Source organism: Papaver somniferum, chromosome 1 (genome assembly GCF_003573695.1).
Source record: "Papaver somniferum cultivar HN1 chromosome 1, ASM357369v1, whole genome shotgun sequence".
NCBI lineage: Eukaryota > Viridiplantae > Streptophyta > Magnoliopsida > Ranunculales > Papaveraceae > Papaver > Papaver somniferum.
In genome coordinates this window covers 215,780,538-215,803,600 of record NC_039358.1, presented here as the reverse complement: position 1 = coordinate 215,803,600, position 23,063 = coordinate 215,780,538, and the positions used below count along the sequence as shown (strand labels likewise).

The following is a 23,063-nucleotide window of genomic DNA, read 5'->3' as shown; positions in this document are numbered from 1 at the left end:
TTCTTACTACTTTGTACTCATTTGTTGAAGAAACATAACCAAATCCGCTCCTCCAACGATCCATTCTAACTTTCTTAATTTCTGGAAGCATAATATACTCTCTGGTGATGGGGTTACAAATATAAGTATATTCTTCATATCGTTCGAAAAGACGGATCAAACCATTGGACGAACCAAGAAAGCATGTATTGGATCCAAACGGAGGGTTGCAATTAAACCTTGTAATTCTCTCGATGGATTCATGATTCTCATCATATTCAAAATACTGAAAGGCGAAATTGTTCCTCCCATCAATAATACGATAAGTAAAAGCAATGAAACCTATCTTACCAGAATCAGCCGCAGGATGATTAATACGATGGAAATGCATCTTGGAGAATAATGGACGACGAACAATACTTCTCCAATTTGTGCAAACTAACTTGCATTCCAGGACATCTTCGGTGGGTAATCGACTGATAATGTCCAGCGTAATCTCTTCGGGTAGAAGATCGAAATACTCCATCAGATTCAAAAACCCCTCCTACAGAAAGATTTACAGATAATACCCTAGATAAATTTCTAGGGTTTGAGAAATAGCGATTGATTTTTGGCTGCGGAAAGAGTAAAGGGCGATTGAATCGATTAATGAAGAACAATCCCAATTTATCCGGTGGTTTTAATGGGCGTTTTATCGGAAAAACGGCCGTTTTAACCCTTTGGGCCAAAAATCGGAAACACTTTTAGAAACGGAAGAATTGTGCCAGCATAAAAACTAAAAATTTGGTCTTAAAGGGTTTTGGTTCAAATGTACGCTGGTTGTGGTGTGTTAAAAAGGCAGTCTCATGGAATTCACTTGTTGCTGCTTATATGCAATCAGGGGATTCAAATGAAGCTTTGATGAGAAGTGTTTGTTGAAAAATTATGGTTATTGGTAGTATTCAGGTTACAGCATGAGAAATAAAATATAAACAGTCATTCCCATGCTTTAAGCAAGTTTTCACTTTTACTCTCGGCACACCCTGTAGAAGGGATTTATACACCTTGAAACATAGGAGTAGATCTCAGGGATTTATATTACCAAAAGCAACAACTAAATTTACACACACTCCATACTTGTGAACCATGTTACCTAAAATTTCTAGGGGTCTGACAGCAAAATACTTATTTGTTATCGAGGAACTTCGGCTCGTAATTCAGGGGTAACATGCGTACGCTGCAGTTTTATCTTTACTAGGGGCATCCACAGAATCAAGAGGAGCTAGGCACATATACAGGTGGTGCAGGAGGTAAGCAACCTGAAGGGGAGAATCTGACAAACCAGGTGGTGCAGGTCAGCGACTAGTGTGTTGACAGCAGGTGCAACACCAAGAAGTATTGTTGCTTGCTACAACCAGTGATAACAGCTCATTGAGCAGTGAGATATTCTAACTGCTGGTATCTACCAGTTCACAAACATTCTAATGAATTTACCAGTATACAAAAAGGAAATATTTTCAAGTTTGAAAAACCAGATTTGGTGAATACCATACCAGTTGAAGCAAACAGAACTGCTTTACAGAATGGAGCAAATTATGATAAGGTGAGAAGAGCAATCAATGCTAATTGTTGAGGATAAAACTTCCCTAGTTGGAAGAATCAATAGATGTTTGATCTCCAAAGAAAGAATTGCACCCTAGGAATCAGATCCAAACTCCGTAACTCCTCCTAGATTGGAGCTGTAGTATTTGTCCCTTCAGATCCTGTATCTCATTCAAAAGTTTGTATTAGCAGACTTGACAGTGAAGTTACCAAAATTTGTCAAAGTCCATAGAAAAGTGTCTTAATCACGATGCATGCTATGACAGGTAATTGAGCAGTGAGACATTCACAAAGGAAGTTATAAGAATAAGGATTCTTAGCAGACTCCTTCATATCCATCTAGATTCCAGATATTAATAACAGTACCCCTTCCCAAATGCCATCAGGTATGCCTCTTTAGGTTGACAAAGTCCAACACTTTCTAGCTACCAGTTTGAGTCCTTCAAGTTTGACTAAAAGATCTAAATTTCCAACAATTGTACATCATGCTGTCGCCGTGCAGCAGTAAAAAAGTTTATGTTTTGACGGATGGGACTATGCTGCTAGCTACTGGTCACAGACACTCCTAGATTCGTCAATTCAATCACATAGTACTAACATTGTGCCATCTTTTTCCCAATCACATGGTACTACCAAGACTAACTAGAACTATTTGTGCCAAATTTAAAGTGCTAAATTCTGTAGGTCAAGGAAAACATCAAGCTATAAAAATTCTAATTTTTGACCAGATGGACAAAAATTGTAATTCAATGTTCAGATGATATAAGAAACGGACAGCATAAAAGACCAAGATAAATCTCAAACCAAAACGCTATACGAAGTTAGTAAAAGTCAGATAATGTGCCTAAAAAGGCTTCAAAATTGAGGTATCTCATATTTCTACTCTAATACTGCAACAGAAACAAGATCGTCAAGTGCAAACTTTGCACCAGTTGCAGTCATAAATGGTACCTAACAAAAGAATGGAAATGTGATATCACTAAGAACTCTCTACTTGTAGGATCCTGTGAAATTTATTGATGCATGAAGACAAACTTCAGTAATATGATAGTGAATACAACTTTAACATAACAGGATTTGTTGAAGTACCAGTCGAAAATATATATGAACTATCAATTTGGATACCTAACATTATGTATCAAGTATCACTTAGAAGCAAAAAGAAAATTAGACTCCCATGCATAAGTGAAATAAGTTACTAAAGAATACATCATATTCTCCTTTAGAGATAAGGTCGAGTCATTAACAAATACAACATCATTAGCATAAAGTTGGATCGATGATATAAAAACATAATAACAGTAGTCAACATATATTACACAATGTCATTAGGATTCAGGTTCACACAAAGGTTACTTGTGCGACGAAGATTACCAGTTTATAAGCAGGTCCTAGGGTCTCATCCTCCTACATATGTTTGAAAAGCTGATCACGGCTTTCTTCCGTCTCCTCATTTTTAACTGATTACATTATCTTTGTATCTTCTTCCCCTAATTCTTTCAATGAAACAAAGGTGTTCTTGTGAGGTATTACACTACTAAAACGTTCTCTGAAATCCACAATCATTTTTGAGGTTGAAGCATCCAAGTGGTGAATGTTGATATGGTTAGAGTAGTAAGTTAAGGCAGCGTAACTCTTTGTAACGGCAAACAATCCGTAGCCATCAACCGTGGTAAACACTTTAACCCAACCCAATGAGTGATGTACCTCTTGCTGTTTGACGCCTTGATTATCATCCTTGTTTCTCAATAGCCACACGTCCCAACATGTAGCTCCATCGGAAATTACCTTAATAGCAAAAGACAAACACCCATCCAAAACCCCTAGATAATAATCATGGTAATCATACTCTGGTGGGGAAGGAAGTGCCAGATGTTCACAAAACTCCTCCTCAGCCAAATCGAAGGTAACCATCATTTCTGAATCATAGTCCAGCCAATAAAGAACACCATTGACAAAGATACCTTCTTGATAACATCCATCGGCTCCCAAATCAAACTTTCCAATGTTTCTCCATCCATTTCTACTCCCTAGAGTGTATATGTGAGCTTCCATAAACTCGGTCTCGTCCTCAAACATCATTCTTACAACTTTGTACACATTGGTTGAAGCAACATAACCAAATCCACTAATCTCACGATGCTTTCCAACTTTGTCAATTTCTGGAAGCAAAACATACTCTCTGGTGATGGGATTACAAATACATGTTTTCCCTGGTAAGGGGTATAAGTATTCAGGGCTGTTCTGAGAAAGACAGATCAAACCATTACATGACCCAAGAAAGCAAGTATTCAACCCATATGGAGGATTGAAATTCAACCTTCTAATTCTCTCAATTGATTCTTGATTCTCATCATATTCAAAATACTGAAAATTCTTTGATTTAACATGCTCAAGATTGTATTTATTCCTCTCAATAACAGAAGTCAAAGCAATGAAACACATCTTACCAGAATCAGCCGCAGGATGATGAAGATGATCTAAATGCATCTTGGAGAATGATGGATCGCGAACAAGACTTCTCCAATTCGAGCAAACTAATTTGCATTCCAGAACATCTTCAGTGGGTAATCGACTGATAATGTCCAACGTAATCTCTTCCGGTAAAAGATTGAAATACTCCATTGAGATCTTCTTTTTGTCGAACAGAGAAGGATTTACAACGACGATGGTCTTTAAAGAAATTCTAGGGTTTCAAGAAATAGTGATTTGGCTGAGGAAAGTAAAGGGGAAATGAAACGATTAGTGAATCAAGAACCCAACAATATAGCTAAATTCATCCCGTCACCGTTTTATCGTAAAAAACGGCCGCTTTCACACTTTGGGCCAAAATTCGGAAACACTTAAAAAGCGGAATACAGTAAATCGTGCGGCATTTAGTGTGTTTGTTATGTAACTCTTTGGTGGCACTGTACTGCAAGACGGCCGGTGTGGGTGCAAAATACCGCACAACCAATAAGAATGTGAAAAGATCACTTTGGTAACAGGCGAATATAACGTGCCCATCATGCTACCACTGGCGAGTGCAATGACATCATCAAGTCATACCAAACATGTGAAGATCAGCGCGGTAATTAGAAAGGTCAGTGCGAAGATTACCAGGAATATCGCCCTTCCAGATCCGAAATTAGGGGTTTTATTAGCTGTCCTCCACTATGTAACTCATATAAAAGGGACAAGAAGCCATTGTAGAGAGATCTGTTTTTTGAGAGCTTTAGTGAAAAATTTAGGAGAAAGAAGTTGTTTTATCCTCCAAGTTAGGGTTTTCTCATATCTCATTTATATTTGTTCTAACTTTTAATAAAAGGACTTAGAGATTTTCTTATGATGTCTTAGTTTTATTTCATAGAATCACTTGGGTGTAGGTTGTAGGATTTCCTGCAACTACATTTTGGCGCATATAAACAACTTGAATCAGTGAAAGAGATATTCATTGTTTGTGAAATTTTCAAAATGGTTTAAAACAGTTGTTGGTTTTCTCTCCAAACAAAAAAATAGTTCTTCTTTTCGATAGTTTTCCTCTTTGCATACTAGATCTAAAAACGAGAGTTAAGTTTAAGCTTCATTTTCGGCAGTAGGATCTTCAGTGGTTGTTGGTTTTTTCCCTTTTTAGATCTTAAAAAGGATCACTTAATATTTTGTCAAAGAAGATATTATTTCAGGTAAAGATGGTAAGAGAAGCATCCATAGCAGAGCACGTGATAGCAACTAGGAGGAGCAGAAGAATCGCAAGAAGAAGAGGAGGAGAAATAGGTGAATCTTCAGCAATGGGTGAAAGAAATAATCAAACCCAGCAAATCCAGTCTCAGATCCAACGTGTGCAGGAGGAAAATAACAACCAGAATTATGATGAGGTAAGTATGCATACAACAGATACATATACGACGGAAGATAACGAGGAAAGAACTCATGAGGAAGGACCGATCGAAGGAAGCAAAGAAAACATGACAACAGGGGAGCTGAGACAAAGATTAGCTGAAGAAAGACGTAGAGAAGGGGAAGCGATAGTGAATTTAACGCATCAAAACGCTGAACTATGGGAATAAAACAACAGATTGCAGGAGCAAAGATCATGCACGACGTCCAGGACAACACGCATATCGTCAGCATTAAGGACAAGTAGGAACACCTCAATGCGTAGCCGATCGAACACTAGAGATAACCGAATAGAACAACCATTGAATAACAATCATGCCGAATATGTAAATGTAGGCGACAACATGGAAAGGCAGCGCCATAATAATCGCATGGAAAAATATTACAGGGAGGATAGATATGTACAGCAAGGAGAAGATAATCGCGCTGACAATGAGTACGCACAACAAGGAGATCAAGAACGCGCACGAATATTACTGGAAGAAAGGATAGGAAGGCCTTACAGGAATCAACATCACCGCACTGAGGACGATGAAGAAAATAATGAAGTGCAAGATAATATAAGGAATGAAAGACGCAGACGTAGGAGGGAAGATGTAAAAGCGCGGGAATTTCAAGAAGCAGTGCGTCAGAATAGACAAGAAAATCGAGAAAGACAGGAAAGGCTAAAAAGACCAAGGCAACAGTGAAAAGACGAGGGTACCTAAATATGCCTCAATCTAAAACTTTTCCACCTATAAGTCCTTTCTCCGAAAGTGATTGTCTATGGACTGAGTCGAGACAATACACTTTGTGTGATTGTCTATGGATACGAGATCGAGACAATACGACAACAAGATAACTTGTGTGATTGACTATGGATACAAGATCGAGACAATACAACAACGAAGTATGTTTACTTGATAATAGGCTCAGACTTAACCAAACACAATAGGATATTGCTATCAAGTAAATAGGAATTAACGTTTGTGTATTTTACTTCTAATTATAATAAAACAATTATAATTGCGGAAATAGAAAAGTAAAAGACACATCAAGATTTTGTTAACGAGGAAACCGCAAATGCAGAAAAACCCCGGGACCTTGTCCAGAATTGAATACTCTCAGGATTAAGTCGCTATACAAAATCTAAACCAACTTCGTATAGTTGAGACCAAGAAACTAAACCTATAGTTCACCTAGTTCCGTCTGTATCCCTGCGCCTCCAACTTGCAATAAGTCACGCACTTGGAATAATTCCTTTGGTTCGTATTCCAAACAGTATGGGAACAACAAATCTGTTCGGTAATAACTCTTTTCAAAAAAGTGATATGAGTTTGACAAAAGGCTCTTCCGCTTATCCCAATAAACTCCTTTGTCATGTTCTTAGATCTATCCAATAACTACTACCAAAGTAATTGTCAAGACTTTGCAATCAATACTTCGAATCACAAAGAATCGTATCGATGCCGATCTACTCAACTAATTAATCAAGGTTATCACAAAGATAAACTGATTATAGTTGGATCCCCATCCGATCAAGTTTTGTGCAAACCAAAGATTATGAACCCAAATCATAATTCTTCTTCGTCTTCAAATCTTCTTAGATCTTCAATAAACACCTGCACACAATCAATTTGAATCTCTTGTGATCAATCACACACAAAATGAAGTCTGTTAACAATGGATTATCATAAGACGTCTTTAGATCTACAAACAGTCAAAAGATCCTCGTCGATACTTCGATCTAGTTTGAGTTAATCTTATATCAGAAGAAAAGATTCTCAAGCATAAACAAACTAGGTGCAATCAAAGTTCAACAACCGTTAGTCAATCAAATAAATTGAAAACTAATAATAAACTGCAACTATCTAGTTTCCCACCGACGGTACTCGTAGAGCTTCCCAATCCCAAAGAAGTCTTTAAAACAAGCAGTCGTAAGAGATTTCGCCTAATTAGGGTACTTTCCTCTCCGAATATACGGCTCCACCAGTAACAACACAATTAGGTAGTTTTGCTGGCTCTGAGGATTAATTTTCTCGAAATGCAAACTTCAATATTTATAGACCAAGGAAGTTTGGACACCAAGGAATTTCCAAAACCAAAAATATTCTCAAGATATGCAATATATTTCCAAATTCGGTTTCCATAATTCCAGGAAATGCTTTATCCAAATATTGACCGAAATCTCAGTAGAAAATCTCCAATTAGTAAATGCACATTACCAATTTTTATTTTCTAAAGATATGTATTTTAATTGCTGGAAATTAAAAGCATATAAAACTAAAAACCTTAATTAAAAGATTCTCAATTATTTCGATCCGGGATTCTCCTTTAGCTATTAAGGAATATCTATGAACAATAAAAGATAAGAGTTACTGCACATGTTCAAAGTATGTCGACATCTTTACTTTGTAAATATTTTTTCATATTTACAATCTTGGAACCAATTTGCCACACTTCCAAAAAAGTTTAGAATTGGTTCATCTGACTTTCAGGAACTATGTGATTGATATTATCCTATCAAATTACCATTAATGGGTTTCACGGTTCTACCAAAACAAGTTTCGGTTATACCTCCATGTGAGTACTAGGATTAGTCACACTAGTTACCAAAACTTGGTTGACTAGGTACTAGGATCGTTTACCACATATTTATGATATGAACTTGCATTCGGTTGCACAAGTCATAGGATCGGTTCCCCAATTACTAAAAACTTGTTGCACCTCTTACAAGGATCGATTCCCTCTTACATGTGATCGGTTTCACCTCTTACGAGGATCGGTTCCCCAATGTCTAGAGTCGGTCATACCAATTACACTAAATCGATCATACCATCTCAGGTGATTACTTAAGATCGGTTTCACTAATAAAAGTCATACCAATACAAAAGTCAGGCCTTGTGAATAGTTTTACCAAGATACATAAACAAGTTATGAGAGGTTATACTAAACACACATATTGGTAATCCAAAGATTTGCAATGAATAACAACACCAATTAGCATAGCGATTTCTCTTTCGATTCATAAAACAAGTTTATGAATTGTACTTCCTTTAAACGAATGTAAAACATTGTTTCCTAAGACAAAATCTTCACCCATACCCATACATAATCACAATATCATTCATACGATTATGTCGATGTCTTATATACGAATTTCAAAAGATAGACGTTATACTTTGTATTGTAATTCCTTAATACTATGTCTAACTAGAGTATAATCATTCACAGCTTCGCAGTTATGTTTTCAATATGCACTACTTGAAAGATACGTTAGGAATGAAACAGTTCAAGTCAAATATTACTAACCTCAAGAGGAAGGATGATGTCGTCGTTGTAGCTCTTTAGTTCTTCACATTCTTCAAGTCTTCACGTAATACTTGTAAGTCTCATATCCTAGTAAATTTCTAGCTAACCTATATGAAGTTGACTCTAGTAAATCATCAAGCGACTCTTTAAATGAGTTTTGATTCACTAAAATATGACAACCAAACTTGACATACCAATGCTTGGTGGGTTCAACCGAGCTATTCTATAACAAACAGGATCAAAGCATCAATCAAACAATACTAAGAGAGTTAGAAGACATGAGAGCGATGATGACAACGCGAAATGATGGAGGAAGAAGACAACTAGAAAAGGCAATAGAAAAAGAAGGAAAATAACCGTTTGTACGAGGAATACAACATGCAGGTATCCCAACAAAATGCACTTTACCAACATTTACTAGCATTTTTGATGGAACTACCTGTGCAATCCAACATATCAAGGCGTACAATTTTTCTCTCTTGCAGTGGGGACACAATGATGTTGTGCTATGTAAGTATTTTCCAACAAGCTTATCAGGTGAAGCTCTAAAGTGGTTCGAGGGATTACATGTGGGAACTATTAAATCATTCGATCACTTACAAAGCATATTCTTGGGAGCATACATTAGTAGTAACATGCTACACCCCGGAATTGAGATGGTATTCAGCTTAAGACGGAGAAATAATGAAATCTTATGCCCCTTAACTTCGCGTTGGAGAACCATGTGCAGTGAAATGACAGGAAGAGTTGAAGAGATAAATTTGATCCTAGCCTTTATTAACGCCCTTTTCCCAACAGATTTGTTGTATACACAGATATTCAAGCTAAAGGACACAATAGAAATGAAGGAGTTGCGGGAGTATCAAGAGGAGTATATCGCTCTTGAAGAAAAACAAAGGGAGATGGAGTTACACCCAGTTGTTGTCACTAACACAAAGGAAGGAAATGTGAGCTTATTACCAAGAACCACGAATACGGTTGCAAGCACTTCCCAAGGAAGCCAAGAAAAAACAATCATATGGGTTGTCCAGAAGCAAGTGGCCATGAGCAGTAAAGATCAAGAAATATTGGATAGGGAATAGAAAGAGAGGCAATATAACAATCATGCAGGTAACAACAAGATTGTAAGACTCGGAAGTCAAGGACAAGGATATGGTGCTCAAACAAGATACAACAATCAAGGACTAGGGGGAAGCAATAAAGTGTGGGAAGAGATAAAAATGTCGCATCTAAACAAATCAATTGATAAGATCTGGGAGGCAGTGATTTTAATGGAAGAAATACCAGCATCACTAAATCTTGGAGTAGAGATGGTATCATGAAGAAGAAGTAGAGAATTTTGTGTTTATCATCGCTTTCACGGACACAATACAAACAATTGCCGAAATGTGTAAAATATTATCCTAAGAATGACCCACCAGGGGAAACTTAATCATTTCTTGGCAGCATAGTAAACAAACTTGTCGCCACCACGACAGGGGATGGCACAAGAAACGGAAACCAGAAAGAACACATACTTAATCGAGGTAGGAGCAAATGCGAAGAACTTACACTGCAATTCGATCATTCACTCGTTCAGAAGTATAGAAGATTTTCACTTAATGAGAATACGAAACTAAGATGAGTCATATACATATATAACTAGGATAAGCATAACAAGTTCTTTACGGTTATAAGCATTGCTTTTATACATATTGTCTAGTTCAACACAAAAAAAAAGATCCAAAAAAAGATTCATATACTAAGATGATTCATATACATATCTTTGTAAATGACTTCAACTTCTCCCATCTGTGACTTAGTTAACCAAAATCTATGTACCTAAAAGATATATAAAGACTAAAGTTGTTAGCAAACAAAAAAATACAAATGGAAGAATTTAAAAAATTAATATCAAATTCGAATATGACGTGCATATAAACCATTCAGAAGATCATCAACGGAAATTTAGCCGTCTTGAATTCACTACTGCAAAATCATCGATTAAGGAATCGATATCAACATCGTCAAGAAGACCATGCTCAATCAATATCATAGCCATCCCATTGAGTCTTTCTGGAGCCATGGTAGCACGCAAAAACGACTTCAATATGTTTAATTTTGAAAAGCTTCTTTCTGCCGATGCCACTGTAACTGAAATTGTTAAGAGTACTCTCTATGCAATAGATGTAATCAGAAAGCTATCTTGACGTTTTAAGAAATTAAATATACCAACTGCTATGGTTACTTCCCTTGGTAATACTTTGCGTAAAACTTTCAACTCGGCAAACAAATCGTTTGCATCAATATCCGACGTTTCCTCGTGTCTTAGAGCATCTTCAAGATTATCACAACGAGCTTTCAAATGATCATCATCCATTGAGTTTAAAGTATCTGAACTAAACAAAAAACCAAATATGTCGTCACATGCTTTATACTGCTCAAACCGTCTTTCAAGTGAACTAATAGCTTGATCAACAATCTGCAAGAAAAACTTAGTTCGAAAAGATTCTTCAGCTGATTGGACTATTTCCTCACAATTTCCAATCTCATCAAAAAATTGTGTTCTATGAATTATACGACCCACGTAAAAATCAGCTTCAACTCCCAATTGATTAGCAATATCATTGGCAGTGGTTAAGGCCTTCCCAAATCCCTTGTCTCTATAATTTTGAAAATATTTTAGAAGTCCTTTCACTTGACGCATAGCATCGTCGATAAGCATATCCTTAAACTGCAATGATTTACTAACCAAATAAACAGCATCTAACAAATCATACCAAATCACCATGCTTAATAAAAACTCAAAATTTCCGACACTATGTTTTGCTAAGTTTTTTGCTTTAAACTTAGCTGCAGTATCCTTGTCATCACCATTATCTCATACCTTAAGCAATGCTTTTCTTATATCAAGAAATTGAAACCGAACTGCCTTCACACTTTCAGTGTGACTTTCCCATCTCGTATCCGACAATGGTTTGACGGTATAACCTTTCACATATTCTTTGAATATATCCCACCGTTTTGTAGACGCAGAAAAAATCTTGTAAATCTGATTTAATGTTTCAAAAAAATCTGTAGCTCCCTTACAAGAACGTGACATATAAAGAAGTGTTAAATTTAAACAATGAGCCCCACAAGGTGTATACATTGCACTTAGATTTACAGCCAGCAACTTCTTTTGTACACCATTTTTGCATCCACTCATATTTGCCCCATTATCATATCCTTGCCCACGAATGTTGTTAATGTCAAGATCAAGATCTTCCAAAACACTTTTCAGTACATCAAATAGTCCTTGTGCAGTTGTGTCAACTACTTTTAAGAATCCCATGAAGTATTCTTGAATTTTTATTGGACTTTCTCTAGTATCTACACACCGAATAATCAAAGACATTTTCTCTTGGTGGCTCGCATCCGGAGACAATCAAGCAATATAGAAAAATACTTGGAAGCCTTAATTTTCTGAATGATGGCACTTTTGATTTTAGAAGCTAGCAAATCAATCAACTCAGTTTGGATCTTAGAACTAAGATAAGTGTACTGAATTTCATTATTTTTAATTCTTCTCATATGTTCTTTCATTACCGGATCCCACTCGGCAATCATTTCAATCAAACCTAAAAAATTTCCATTACTATTTTCATAAACTTTCTCATTTGTTCCTCGAAAACCCAAGTTATGTATGCTAAGATATTTCACAACAGAAATAAATCTCTTCAATACTTGCTTCCAATGTTCCTTATCTTCATTAATCTGACGTTGAAGTTTCCTATCAATTGTATCATTTAACTCTAGCCTTTCACGTAGTTCAAGCCAAAGTCTCATGTTAACATTGTGTACTTTACAATTCTCATGCTTACTAAGAGTTCGGCTAAAATGAATCCAATCATTAAACCCTTCATTTGATAAAGCACATGTACGAGAATCATTTTTAAACAATTTATAGCAAAAACAAAATGCTTTATCCATCTCTTTTGAATATACCAGCCATTTTCTATCATGTTCTTCACCATTAGGTAAAGCTCTAGTGTAATAGGTTGAAGAAAAGTATCTAGATCCTTTACTGTTGGGGCCTTTTCTTATATTCTTATCCCTAAGTGGACCCTTTTTCACTAAAAATTCTCTAGAAACAGTGTCAATATTGCCCTAATATCTAGGATCATATATATTCAAATGTACTTGAGGGAGCGGAGGTGGAGCTTCAAGTTCAACGTCTCTACATTCTACGTCATCACTACCAAGTCTATCATCATCTTACCTATCATAAATCTCTTCATTTTCACTGACAACTATGTTAGGCACTTCTTCACGGTCATTATCGATGAGGTTGGGATCATTTTCTATTTCATTATGGTCCAAACTGGTAACAACATTTTCATTTTCAGTTGAATGTGGAACTATTATAGGTTCAATCTTAACAAGAAATCTATTTAAATCTCCTCTTTGTGATTCCTTTAAGGCTAGCTCTTTCTCTTTTTTAAAACTTTCTCATGACCAGACTTTTCTTTTCTTAAACTCGTAACCATCTTTCAAACAAACTAATGATTGTTATTACCTGATTAAAGCCAATTCTCTGGATTCCAGCTAACAAAAACAGAACCAAGCAGTAGCAATCCAAACTGAAATCCACATCACCATAGATTTCTTCCACAATCCAAACTCAAACAGTCAAACCCACGTCACATAGTTTTGTTCCTATACACCAAACCGATAATTATCAACAAATGAACAAAATATTTACCAACTACCAAACTAGACAACCAGATCAAAATTCAAACCTAATCAAGGTGACAAGGTGAAATTGACCTAAATTAGACAACAAGATGAAATCATCACTAATTACTAAACCCTTAAAATCTTTCGAATTAAATCAAAAAGAACATTCATCACCAAATAAACTAAAATTCCATTACTGGTCTTACATTTTCATAAAAAAAAATCCATTACCTTGAATTGAATCCTTGAAAGAGGAAGCAGGACTAGGGTCTTAATAGTTAGCTTACTTCACTAAAAAAAGTGGTTGATTAGCCTTATGAATCGATCTGTTATCCCAAATAGAAGACAATAGAAAACTAGGGTAGTTTGGTTCTGTTCGAGAGAAATTGAGAATTCTAAAGAAATTTTCCCCTAACAGATGATACAAGACGTGGAAGAAATAGTTAAGGCAAGAATAGAAAAAAGACGCGGGCCTTGGCTAATATGGAAATAAGTTATAACTTGGGCTTAGTTTTTGTGCGTGAAAAAAGGCCTTGGCTTGAGATGGGCCTGGTGCGTCGCACCTCCTGCACCCCCTCAGGCCCGGCTCTGGGCGTTTTTATGCGTCACTTGGATCAAGTGAACAGCTGGTCATTATACCAATCCTTCTAAGAGGCAGTAGTATAGTTCATGCTGTTATTTGTTCGTGTTTGGTTCAAATGTACGCTAGTTGTGTTGTTGTTGTGTGCTGCGTTAGTTTATACACCTGTCAGTTCGACAAAATGTGCAAAAGAGTTGTAACTGGTTCAATTGTTGCTGCTGATATGCAATCAGGGGAATGAAATAAAGCTTTGATGCCGTTCATGAGATTCGAAATTTGAAGAAATTTATGGGGATTTATGTGAAATTGATGTGTGGATCTTCCCTAGATCGAAGAAGCTAAGGAAGTCTAATTGGATTAGGCTGAAGAGTTTGGCCCTCAGACAGAGAGCCAAGCCAATACATTACGCAACAGAGTAAAAGCATGTCGTTACTCTATTGGAGCTAACAAGAGCCGAAACCTAGGAAGCACCAATACTTCAAAATAGGTGCCACCAATATCAGTGCAAAAAAAAGAAGAAAAATTAAGAGGGGAGTGGAAAAGCCACACTTTCCCCATTACGTCCCACCAAGGTGAAAAGTGCTCCAATAAATCCCAAATCTCTACTTGTAATGTTCATAGTTAGAGCCAATATTACTTCAGTAATGTTGCAACATGAAGTATAAAATGTCAACAAGATGTTTTTTTCTCTTGTTTTAAGCAAGTCTTCACACTTTTATTCACGGCACACCCTGTAAAAGGGATTTATACACCTTGAAACTCATAACTCATATTCATTACTTTTCCTGCTGTTACCAAAAACAAGAACCAAGTTTACAAACACGCCATATGTGTGAACCATATTATCTTGAACCCACGAAGTTCTAGGGTCTTGGTCTGACAGCACAATACTTAATTGTTATCGAGAAACTTCCCCAAGCTATTCAGGGGAAACATTACGCAGCAGTTATCATTTTTACTAGGGACACACACAGAATCAAGAGGACGCCATCTACTGCAGTAACCGGAAGGGCAACATCTGGCAAAACTGCAGGTACAGAAACTTATCCAAGTGCAGAAATTAGTAGGCTGAAATCAGATGCAACACCAAGAACTATTCGTGCTGGCAAATGCAACTATACATCACCTCACCAAAAAGAGTTGATCACAATTGCAGAATGTAATAAAACGTATGCGCAAGAACATCATAACAAGAACAAAGTTCACAAATGGATGCAAAAAGGAAAGATCACCCAGAGCCTGAATAGCTAAAGCGCTAAACATCATGGATGCGAACTATAAGATACTACTGACAACAAGTCTGTCAATCAACATCAGTAGAACACTCTGGAATATGTCAGACCAACTCATGCTTGCGTTAAAAATCTTTTGTGGGTTTAAACGTCCATTAACTTGTTTACAGAATCACCAAATTTATGCCAGATTTCTAAAGACCTCATTTGTCGGTGACCATTTGTCACCAAGTTTACAAAGGGGTCAGGATCAAGTCTTAAGAATAATATCTAAATGCCTTCTGTATAGCTAAGTGATACTAAAGCAATATGGACTAGTATTAGAATTAAACCATAGTTTCGTAAGATTAAACCTCATCTTTGCACTATCCGAATAAGCAAGCCTAATACACATTCACACACCAAGTCATAACAAAACTCTAAATTAGTCATTCTAATCACTATCATAACATTTAATGATTCATTACTTTGAATTCAGAAACAACTCCTCAATTATTAACATTTTGGAGTGGCCAATATCTGACAAATTCCAATTAAACCAGGGCGTCCACCTTTGTTATGAGGTGCAACAAGGGAACCAGTGATTTACTGCAGAGAGTAACACGAAGCCAACAAAGAAGACCCAAGATGCTAGGAAAAAGTGAAGGCACCAACACACAAGACTTATCAAGGATGAAATTAAAGAGATTATGAGGTCTTTGTGTGATACCTATATACCCAGAAATCCATCTTGCAAATTTGCAAACAACAACCAACACAACTGTCATAATGTGATCAAAGAGAAACAACTAGCATATATGATATATGTACTAAAGAGCTGAGATGAAAAAGGCCCAACTGAAGAGGAGTAGGCTAAAAAGAGAGACACCCATAATTTATGTGCAAACTCATCCATTCGGATGGAGATGTCAAAATCCTTGCTATCAACGAAAACTGTTCTGAATCCAAATAGTAGGCTGTGAGGTATCTTGCTTATTGCTCCTTCCCATGGAAATGGAAAAGAACCATACTGATGACAAGCAATTAGATTGCTTGTAGTTAATGACAGAATGGAAACATGTTACCACAGAAAACTCTGCTTTTAGGGTCTTGTGAAATTTATTGATGAATGAATGAGGAGTATAGAACGATCAATTTGGATACCTATCAAGTATTGTTTAGATGCAAAAACAAGATATATTCCCTCGCATAAACGAAATACGGTACTAAAGTATAATGATATTCTCCCTCTGAGAGAAGGTCAATTCATAAACAAAATGCTAACAAAGCAATATGGCTTATCCTAAAATAAGAAAGTAAGAAAACACTCCCATGAAGTTGGATTGACGATATATATAAAGACACGATAAATAGTAGTCTACATATACTAGTCACTAAGACAATGTGAGTGATTAGCATTAAGGTTCATACAAAGAATACTATTTTGTTATCCAATTTAAAAATGAATGAGATTACCAGTTTATAAGTAGGTATCCAGGGTCTCATCCTCCTACAGCTGGTTGAAAGGTTGATCATGGCTTTCTGTCTCCTCAATTTCAAGTGACTCCATCACCTTCGCATCTTCTTCCCCTAATTCTTTCAGCGAAACTAGAGTGTTTATGTGAGGAACTACTACACCAAAATGTTCTTTAAAATCCACAACACTTCTCGAGTTTGAAGTTTCTAGGTTCTGAATGATGATATGGTTATCATCGTAAGTTATGACATTGTAACTCTTCGTAACGGCAAAAATGTCGCTGTCAAAAACCCTAAACACTTCACTCCAACGGCTTGACTGATGTTCTTCTCTCTCTTTATTATCATTCTTCTTCAAAAACCACAAGTCACGACATAGAGCTTCATTGACATGTCTATTAATAGCAAGATACAAACACCCATCCAAAACCCCTATTTGACAATAAGGACAGGAACCATCATTTCCGGGTGGGAAAGGAAGTGACAGATTTTCACACAACTTTTCCTCAGCCAAATCAAAGCAAATGATCATTTCGAAATGGTAGTCCAACCAATAAAGAGCTCCGTTGACAGAGATACATTCTCCCCAATATTCTCCGGTTCTAAAATTGAACTTTCCAAGGTTTCTCCATCCAAGGCCACTGCCTAGAGTGTATATGAAAACTTCCATTAACCCAGTCTCCTTCTCAAGCACCATTCTTACATCTTTATACTCATTGGTTGAAGAAACGTAACCAAACCCATGTGTCATGAGATCCATTCCAACTCTAATTTCTGGAAGCTTAAGGTACTATCTTTATACTCATTGGTTGAAGAAACGTAACCAAACCCATATGTCATGAGATCCATTCCAACTCTAATTTCTGGAAGCTTAAGGTACTATCTAGTGATGGGGTTACATATATAAGTTTTTCCTTCTAAATATATGTTTTTGTAGTGGCACAAACCACACACTACATCCAATGGTATAGAAGATGAATTACAACTAAGTAAAGATGCACAACAAACATAGACACGAAGATATACGTGGATCGATATGATTACCTACGTCCACGGGGTGAAAGGATGAATGTTATTATTTATTTTCTTTGATTACAAGGTGTTCTCTCCTTCTCAAATGGTGTAACTCTCAAACTCTCAAATGTAGTGTCTCCTTTCTATCTCTTTCAACTTGCCTCTCTCTCTCGACTAGCCCTTGTATTTATAGGCCAAGGTCGACATACAACAGAATTACAATGTTGGTCACATTACATCAATTTTAGTTGTTTCCTATCAGAGCTGCACTGCTCGCCCGACTTTCTGGTTTGACGAATAGAGTCTTGGTTTTTGATAGTTCTTCACCCGAGGCCGAGTCTTGATTGTCTGGTTAACACGATGTCGCCCTTCTTTCTTCTTGTTCCTTTGTTTGACCATCTTCCTTCGTCTGACCGAGTGCTTTCTGATCGTTCGCCCGACCTGTCAGGAGATAAAGGTCACGTCACATCCGACAACTGTTGGGCCATCACGTCCGACCCACGTGATACCTCGCTCTTTGCGCCGTTCGGTTCTATCCTGTGCTTCGCCGCTCTTTTTTCTTTGGTGTATCATAGCTTAGGATCTTTCCACCTAGCCCTGTGGATTATCTACACCTACATTTATGCCCCTTGTTTTGCTGTTGTGCTTGGCACGAGGGAAAGAAAATCGTTCCACCTTCCCACGTCCTCGAGCATGCCGAGAATTCCGTCATGCAGTCTCCCACTAATTCTCCCTTTATGACTTGTAACCGTTGTTGTCGGTCGAGGCGCTGCATCCTATAAATATCTCCCTTTATGTCCTCTTTCCTTCGTTCGCCATTTTCAGAGAAACCAAGCGATGTTCTTCCTTCTTCTTTTCCTTCCTTCTTTGCCGACACCATTAATTACGGTGACCCTTTTATCTTCTTAGTCTTCCTCTTCGTTGTTTCTGTTGGTGAGGTTTGCGACAGTCGTGGTTGGTTCTTCTTTTTACTTCTCTCTCCATCAAAGTTCATATCTCTCCGTCTGCTTTCTGCCATGGCTACTTCTTCTCCGTCAATGACTGAAAAAAGGTGCGTGAGTGATATCTTCTCCGGGGGCGATGTTGTTTCTCTTGATTCCTTGTTTTGAATTGAGAGTCCTTCCCATCACGATTATCGTGCTATAAATTCCATTTTTCCTGATGATTCTCCTTCTTTTTCATGTAGGGCTGATAAGAGGATCTCCAAAGACTTGTCTGATGATGAGTTCATTGAACAGTTGAAGGAAGAATTTGGTCTTCAAAACTATGAAGTGACCCTAGTCTCGGGCCAGACGGGTGTGTTGAAGAATTCCGATGTCGATAGGTATGAGCAGTCATCCGAGGAAGTCATCGTTACTCGTGGGAAATTAGAACTTGGTCTTCACTTTCCTTTATACAACCATGCTAGCCCTTTCTACTACGAGGTGTTGTCACAGCTTCGTCCGCTTCGGGCCTTGACCCAGTGGAATGGCAACACTTTCCGCATGATGAATGAGTGGAGGGACCGAGGCGAGGATCATGAATCTACGGCCGATTGGTCGACCTATAATCCTGAAGATGCTCCTAATTATACTTCTGCCAATTTCGTTGTGAACTATCAGAGCGGGACAACTACCAATAGAGACCTTGCTGGTATTGCTGCTATCCCTCATCATCTGAAGTCTATGCCTGAGGGTGTTGAACGATTGATGCTAGATGCTTATCCCCTTGGTAAAGGCTCCAACAAGCGTGCTCGCCACACCAATGACCCATACTGGGACCGGGTTCCACTACTTGTTCGCGGACAAATTTTTCATGGTAGCTTCCCTCTTCCTCATTTTCCTACGGAGCCTTATCCATTCTGGGTGATTAACGATGATAGGGTATGTTGCTTTCTTTCCACTTTCTTTGATTCCTGTTGTATCGACATGGGGTACTGATTACTTTCTTGTCGTAGGTTAAGCCTCATGGCGAGTCTACCAAATCGGCTTCTATTTCCAAGAAGAGGAGTGCTGGCACAAGGGTCGAGGAGGATCAGGGGAAGGTAACAAACATATAACTTTTATTCTAAGTACATGTACTTGCCCCTGTTTTTTGCCTTCACGTGTTCTGACGCTAAATCTTGTGCAGAATTTCCCTAGGCGCGAGGATGAAGATGTTGGAGGGTCTGATACTCGTGGTAGTGAAAGTTTTGTTCCAAGGCGTAATCCTCCTCGGGGGAAGGTGGCGGCAAAGAGCTTGGTGTAGAAAAGCTCAGACGTTGTGATCGATATCCCCGATCAAGATGATGATGATGATATATTCAGGGACGATCAGCTGTTTGATGAGGATGCTGGTGGCCAGAAGGAAGCGGAGGTTTATGTGGAGACTGTTTTTGTGACTCCTGTCGTGCAGTCTGGTGATCAGGGGCCGACCCAAACATCACTCCAAAAGTTTCCCCAGAAGGATGTTGGGTCTCCCTCGGGTATTCAGACGTCCTTTACCATATCAGGCCCTATTTGTGATTCACTTGGCGCATTGCACTCTGAGGAGTTCGGCTCCTATATTGATGAGAAGATGATTGCTGTCGTGCCCCTGTATCGTGATATCGCGCCGGTCTTTGATAATTTGGTAAGTGATTTGTTTGCACTTTTCTTTTGGATATTATCGGGCCCCACTAATCTCGTCTTGGGATGGAATTTGTAGTCGTTGAATCGGTCGAGGTTGGAGGATGCTCTCCGTCGACAGGAGATTAGGAAGTTGGAGGCTGCTCTTCAGCAGGAGAAGGAACGATCTCGTGATCTGGAGATCAAACTCGCCGATGCGCAGGGTATATTGTTTGAAATAGTTGTGTTGATTGAGTTATTTGTACCAATGTCCTGAGTCAATTATTATTCTTCTAGCCGAAATATCTAGTATAGATCTAGACGCTTCTTCGGAGTATAGGCTTATGAAGAGAAAGTGGGATATCGAGAAAGATCTTGTGGAGAATCTTCGACAACAAATTTCCAATAAGGATGGGAAGATAGACCGACAGGAGGCCGATATCCAGCAACTTCAAGAGGAATTGGACAAATATCGCCTGTTTGGGTGTGTCCCCGAAGAGATAGATAACTTACGGGCCCGCTTGGGAATCTTTCAAAGACTTGCTGGTGATAAAACGTTACTAGCCGATAATCTGGAGAGTCAAAATGATTCCCTTAGGCTTCAAAATCGATATCTTCATGAAGATCGGCGACGAATTTTGAGGGAAAAAGCTGTGTCCGAGCATTCCAACCGAGATCTTCTTGAAAGGACCAAAGATTTCGATAAGCTGTCCAGTGACCTAGAGTGGACCCAAGCCCAGTTATCGATTCTACAAGTTTCCTATAACCGTCATAGGTCCGAGTGGAGTGACCACAAGAAATACTTCCCTTCGAATGAATTCAATGAACAATACTATAATGAGTTAACCTTGAAGCTTTCTAAGGCCGAGGACGAGTTGTCCAAGTCCGTTGAGTCGTTAGAATCTGTATTGCCAATTCTGTCAGGTATCTGGAGTGCATGTTGGGGCGAACTTAAGACCTAGTTAGTTTTTTGTTTTTATTCCGTATTCTTCTATGTTTCGTGTTTAATATGCTTATAATGTTTTGTTACATCCGAGCAGGGTCGTGTCAAGGATCTGGAGCGAGATGTGCAAAATCTCGGGCATGAGGTGGAGCAGTGGAAGAAGGACGAAGGTGAGGTGAAGGTTAAGCTTCATGCCGCCGAGGCGAGGTCCGAGCAGCTTTCTCAGCAGATTGTGGACGAGAGAAATGCTCATCAGAGCGAGCTTGAGGAGGCGATCAAGGCTGGTGTGAACGAGTACATCACGCAAAAGCGCCGCGAGGTTGCTCAGAGAAAGGGGGGAGCCCGTGTTGTTCCACCCAGGAGTTGATCATGTCTTTTGTAGTGTTGCGCCACTAATTTTCCCTTTGTCGCGGGTTGTAATTCGTTTGAACACTTGACCCATGCTTCTTTGAACAAATTCTTTGAATGGGGTATTGCGTCTCCAAGCTTGTTTTTCTTTTTTCTTTTCCTTGACAATTTCCGCCTTTATCCTTGTGTTGACGTTGTTTAATTTTATGGTTGCTATCTTGTTGTTTGTGCTCCGTATCTGCATTTGATGTCACATGCATTAGTATTAGTGCCTTTTCTGTCGAACACACTCAACAAGGAGGGTCATCGGGACCGATGCCATGTCCCAACTGAGGTATGTCATCACTATCTTTTAGATTCAGTGGAAGGCTTTTAGTCGTCCTAGTTCTAGGCCCGATAATCCCGAGTGGTTATCGACCAACCAACTCGGGCAAGTGGTCACGGCCACCTGCGATGGGGGTAACATTTCATATGTAAGTAGGTTACCTAGCTGAGAAGAAATCATATCTTAACAACCTTTGGTATCTGGCTTCCAACCCCCAGTACCCTTAGGCTACCTCGGCACTTGCACACTGCCACTGCCCCGAGTATCGAATAGCCAGTCGACTGTAAGTCACCTCGGCACTTCCACACTGGCTTTCCCCCAAGTACGAATGACCATTCGAGTGTAAGTCACCTCGGAACTTCCTCACTGGCTTTTCCCCGAGTACGAATGACCATTCTAGTGTAAGTCACCTCGTCACTTCCTGATCGGTGCCCAATAATGCATATTTATAGATCATTTTGTTGTCTTTTATCACATCTCAAGTGCTTTAATGTCCTTTTTTATACCAAATCCTGTATTTTATTGTTTTTTAGTAAATATGTTTGTACTGAGTTATTTTTGTAATTTTAGGTAGTTAAATAAAGCTTGGAAATATGGAGAAGCAAGAGGAGCAGAGAAATGGGTAGCTAGTGACAATCCAAGAAAAGAAGTATAAGGAAGTGAAGAGTAAAAAGAAGAACCTGTGTTGGCGCACTCAAGCCGTTGGCACCAGTGAACACGTCAATCACATATTCATGCCTTACACCAGACACTACTTCTTTCCCTAACACTAAACCTAGGTATTACTGAGAAACACCCTAGCAACACCTCTTTTCTTCCCTAAACTCCTCACGACCAGAAGCTTCAGTTTTTTCTCAATTCACCCCATGTTCTCTACTGTGTACTCTTAACCACCACGACCTCACCCCTCTCCATACATTCCACCTTCGTACCCAGCCTAAGCATAAATCAAATCTCCATTTCTCTCTTTCCCTCGTTCAATCTTGTCAACAACAGCGACCTAGGTTTCATTATTCAAACAGTAAGATGAAGATGGATATAATTGAGCATGAAATTTCACTTCAATCTGTGAAAACTAGGTCAGTAAAAGGCAGCGCCATATCGAAGACAGCGAGTGGTAAAGATGAAGTGGTTCAATTTTGATTAGACAACTAGTAAGTGACAGAATTCTTATACC

General features: G+C 38.4%; 1 protein-coding gene across 2 annotated transcripts; it reads right to left on the bottom strand.

Annotated features, from left to right (window-relative positions):
* Window positions 1-1,457: 1,457 nt before the first annotated feature.
* Window positions 1,458-4,289, bottom strand: LOC113315793 (putative F-box protein At3g16820). 2 transcript variants are annotated; one of them, XR_003342961.1, is made up of 2 exons: window positions 2,935-4,289; window positions 1,458-1,721 (listed from the first exon to the last, which is right to left on the bottom strand). XR_003342961.1 is itself a non-coding variant. In XM_026564048.1 (2 exons), exons 1-2 carry the CDS (start codon window positions 4,183-4,185, stop codon window positions 3,025-3,027), a joined length of 873 nt encoding a protein of 290 aa, XP_026419833.1. In that variant the 5' UTR covers window positions 4,186-4,289; the 3' UTR covers window positions 2,741-3,024. The 2 variants fall into 2 exon arrangements, 1 of the variants encoding a protein (XP_026419833.1); XM_026564048.1 differs by lacking the exon at window positions 1,458-1,721 and having other exon boundaries at window positions 2,741-3,722; window positions 4,011-4,289.
* Window positions 4,290-23,063: the final 18,774 nt, after the last annotated feature.

Excerpts from the sequence above, each read along its gene's own strand:
- LOC113315793 (XM_026564048.1), bottom strand. The coding sequence starts at position 4,185 with ATGGAGTATTTCAATCTTTTACCGGAAGAGATTACGTTGGACATTATC. Across the intron at positions 3,723-4,010 it reads TCATCCTGCGGCTGATTCTG|AAATTGACAAAGTTGGAAAG; the intron begins GTAAGATGTGTT and ends TTTTGCTTCCAG.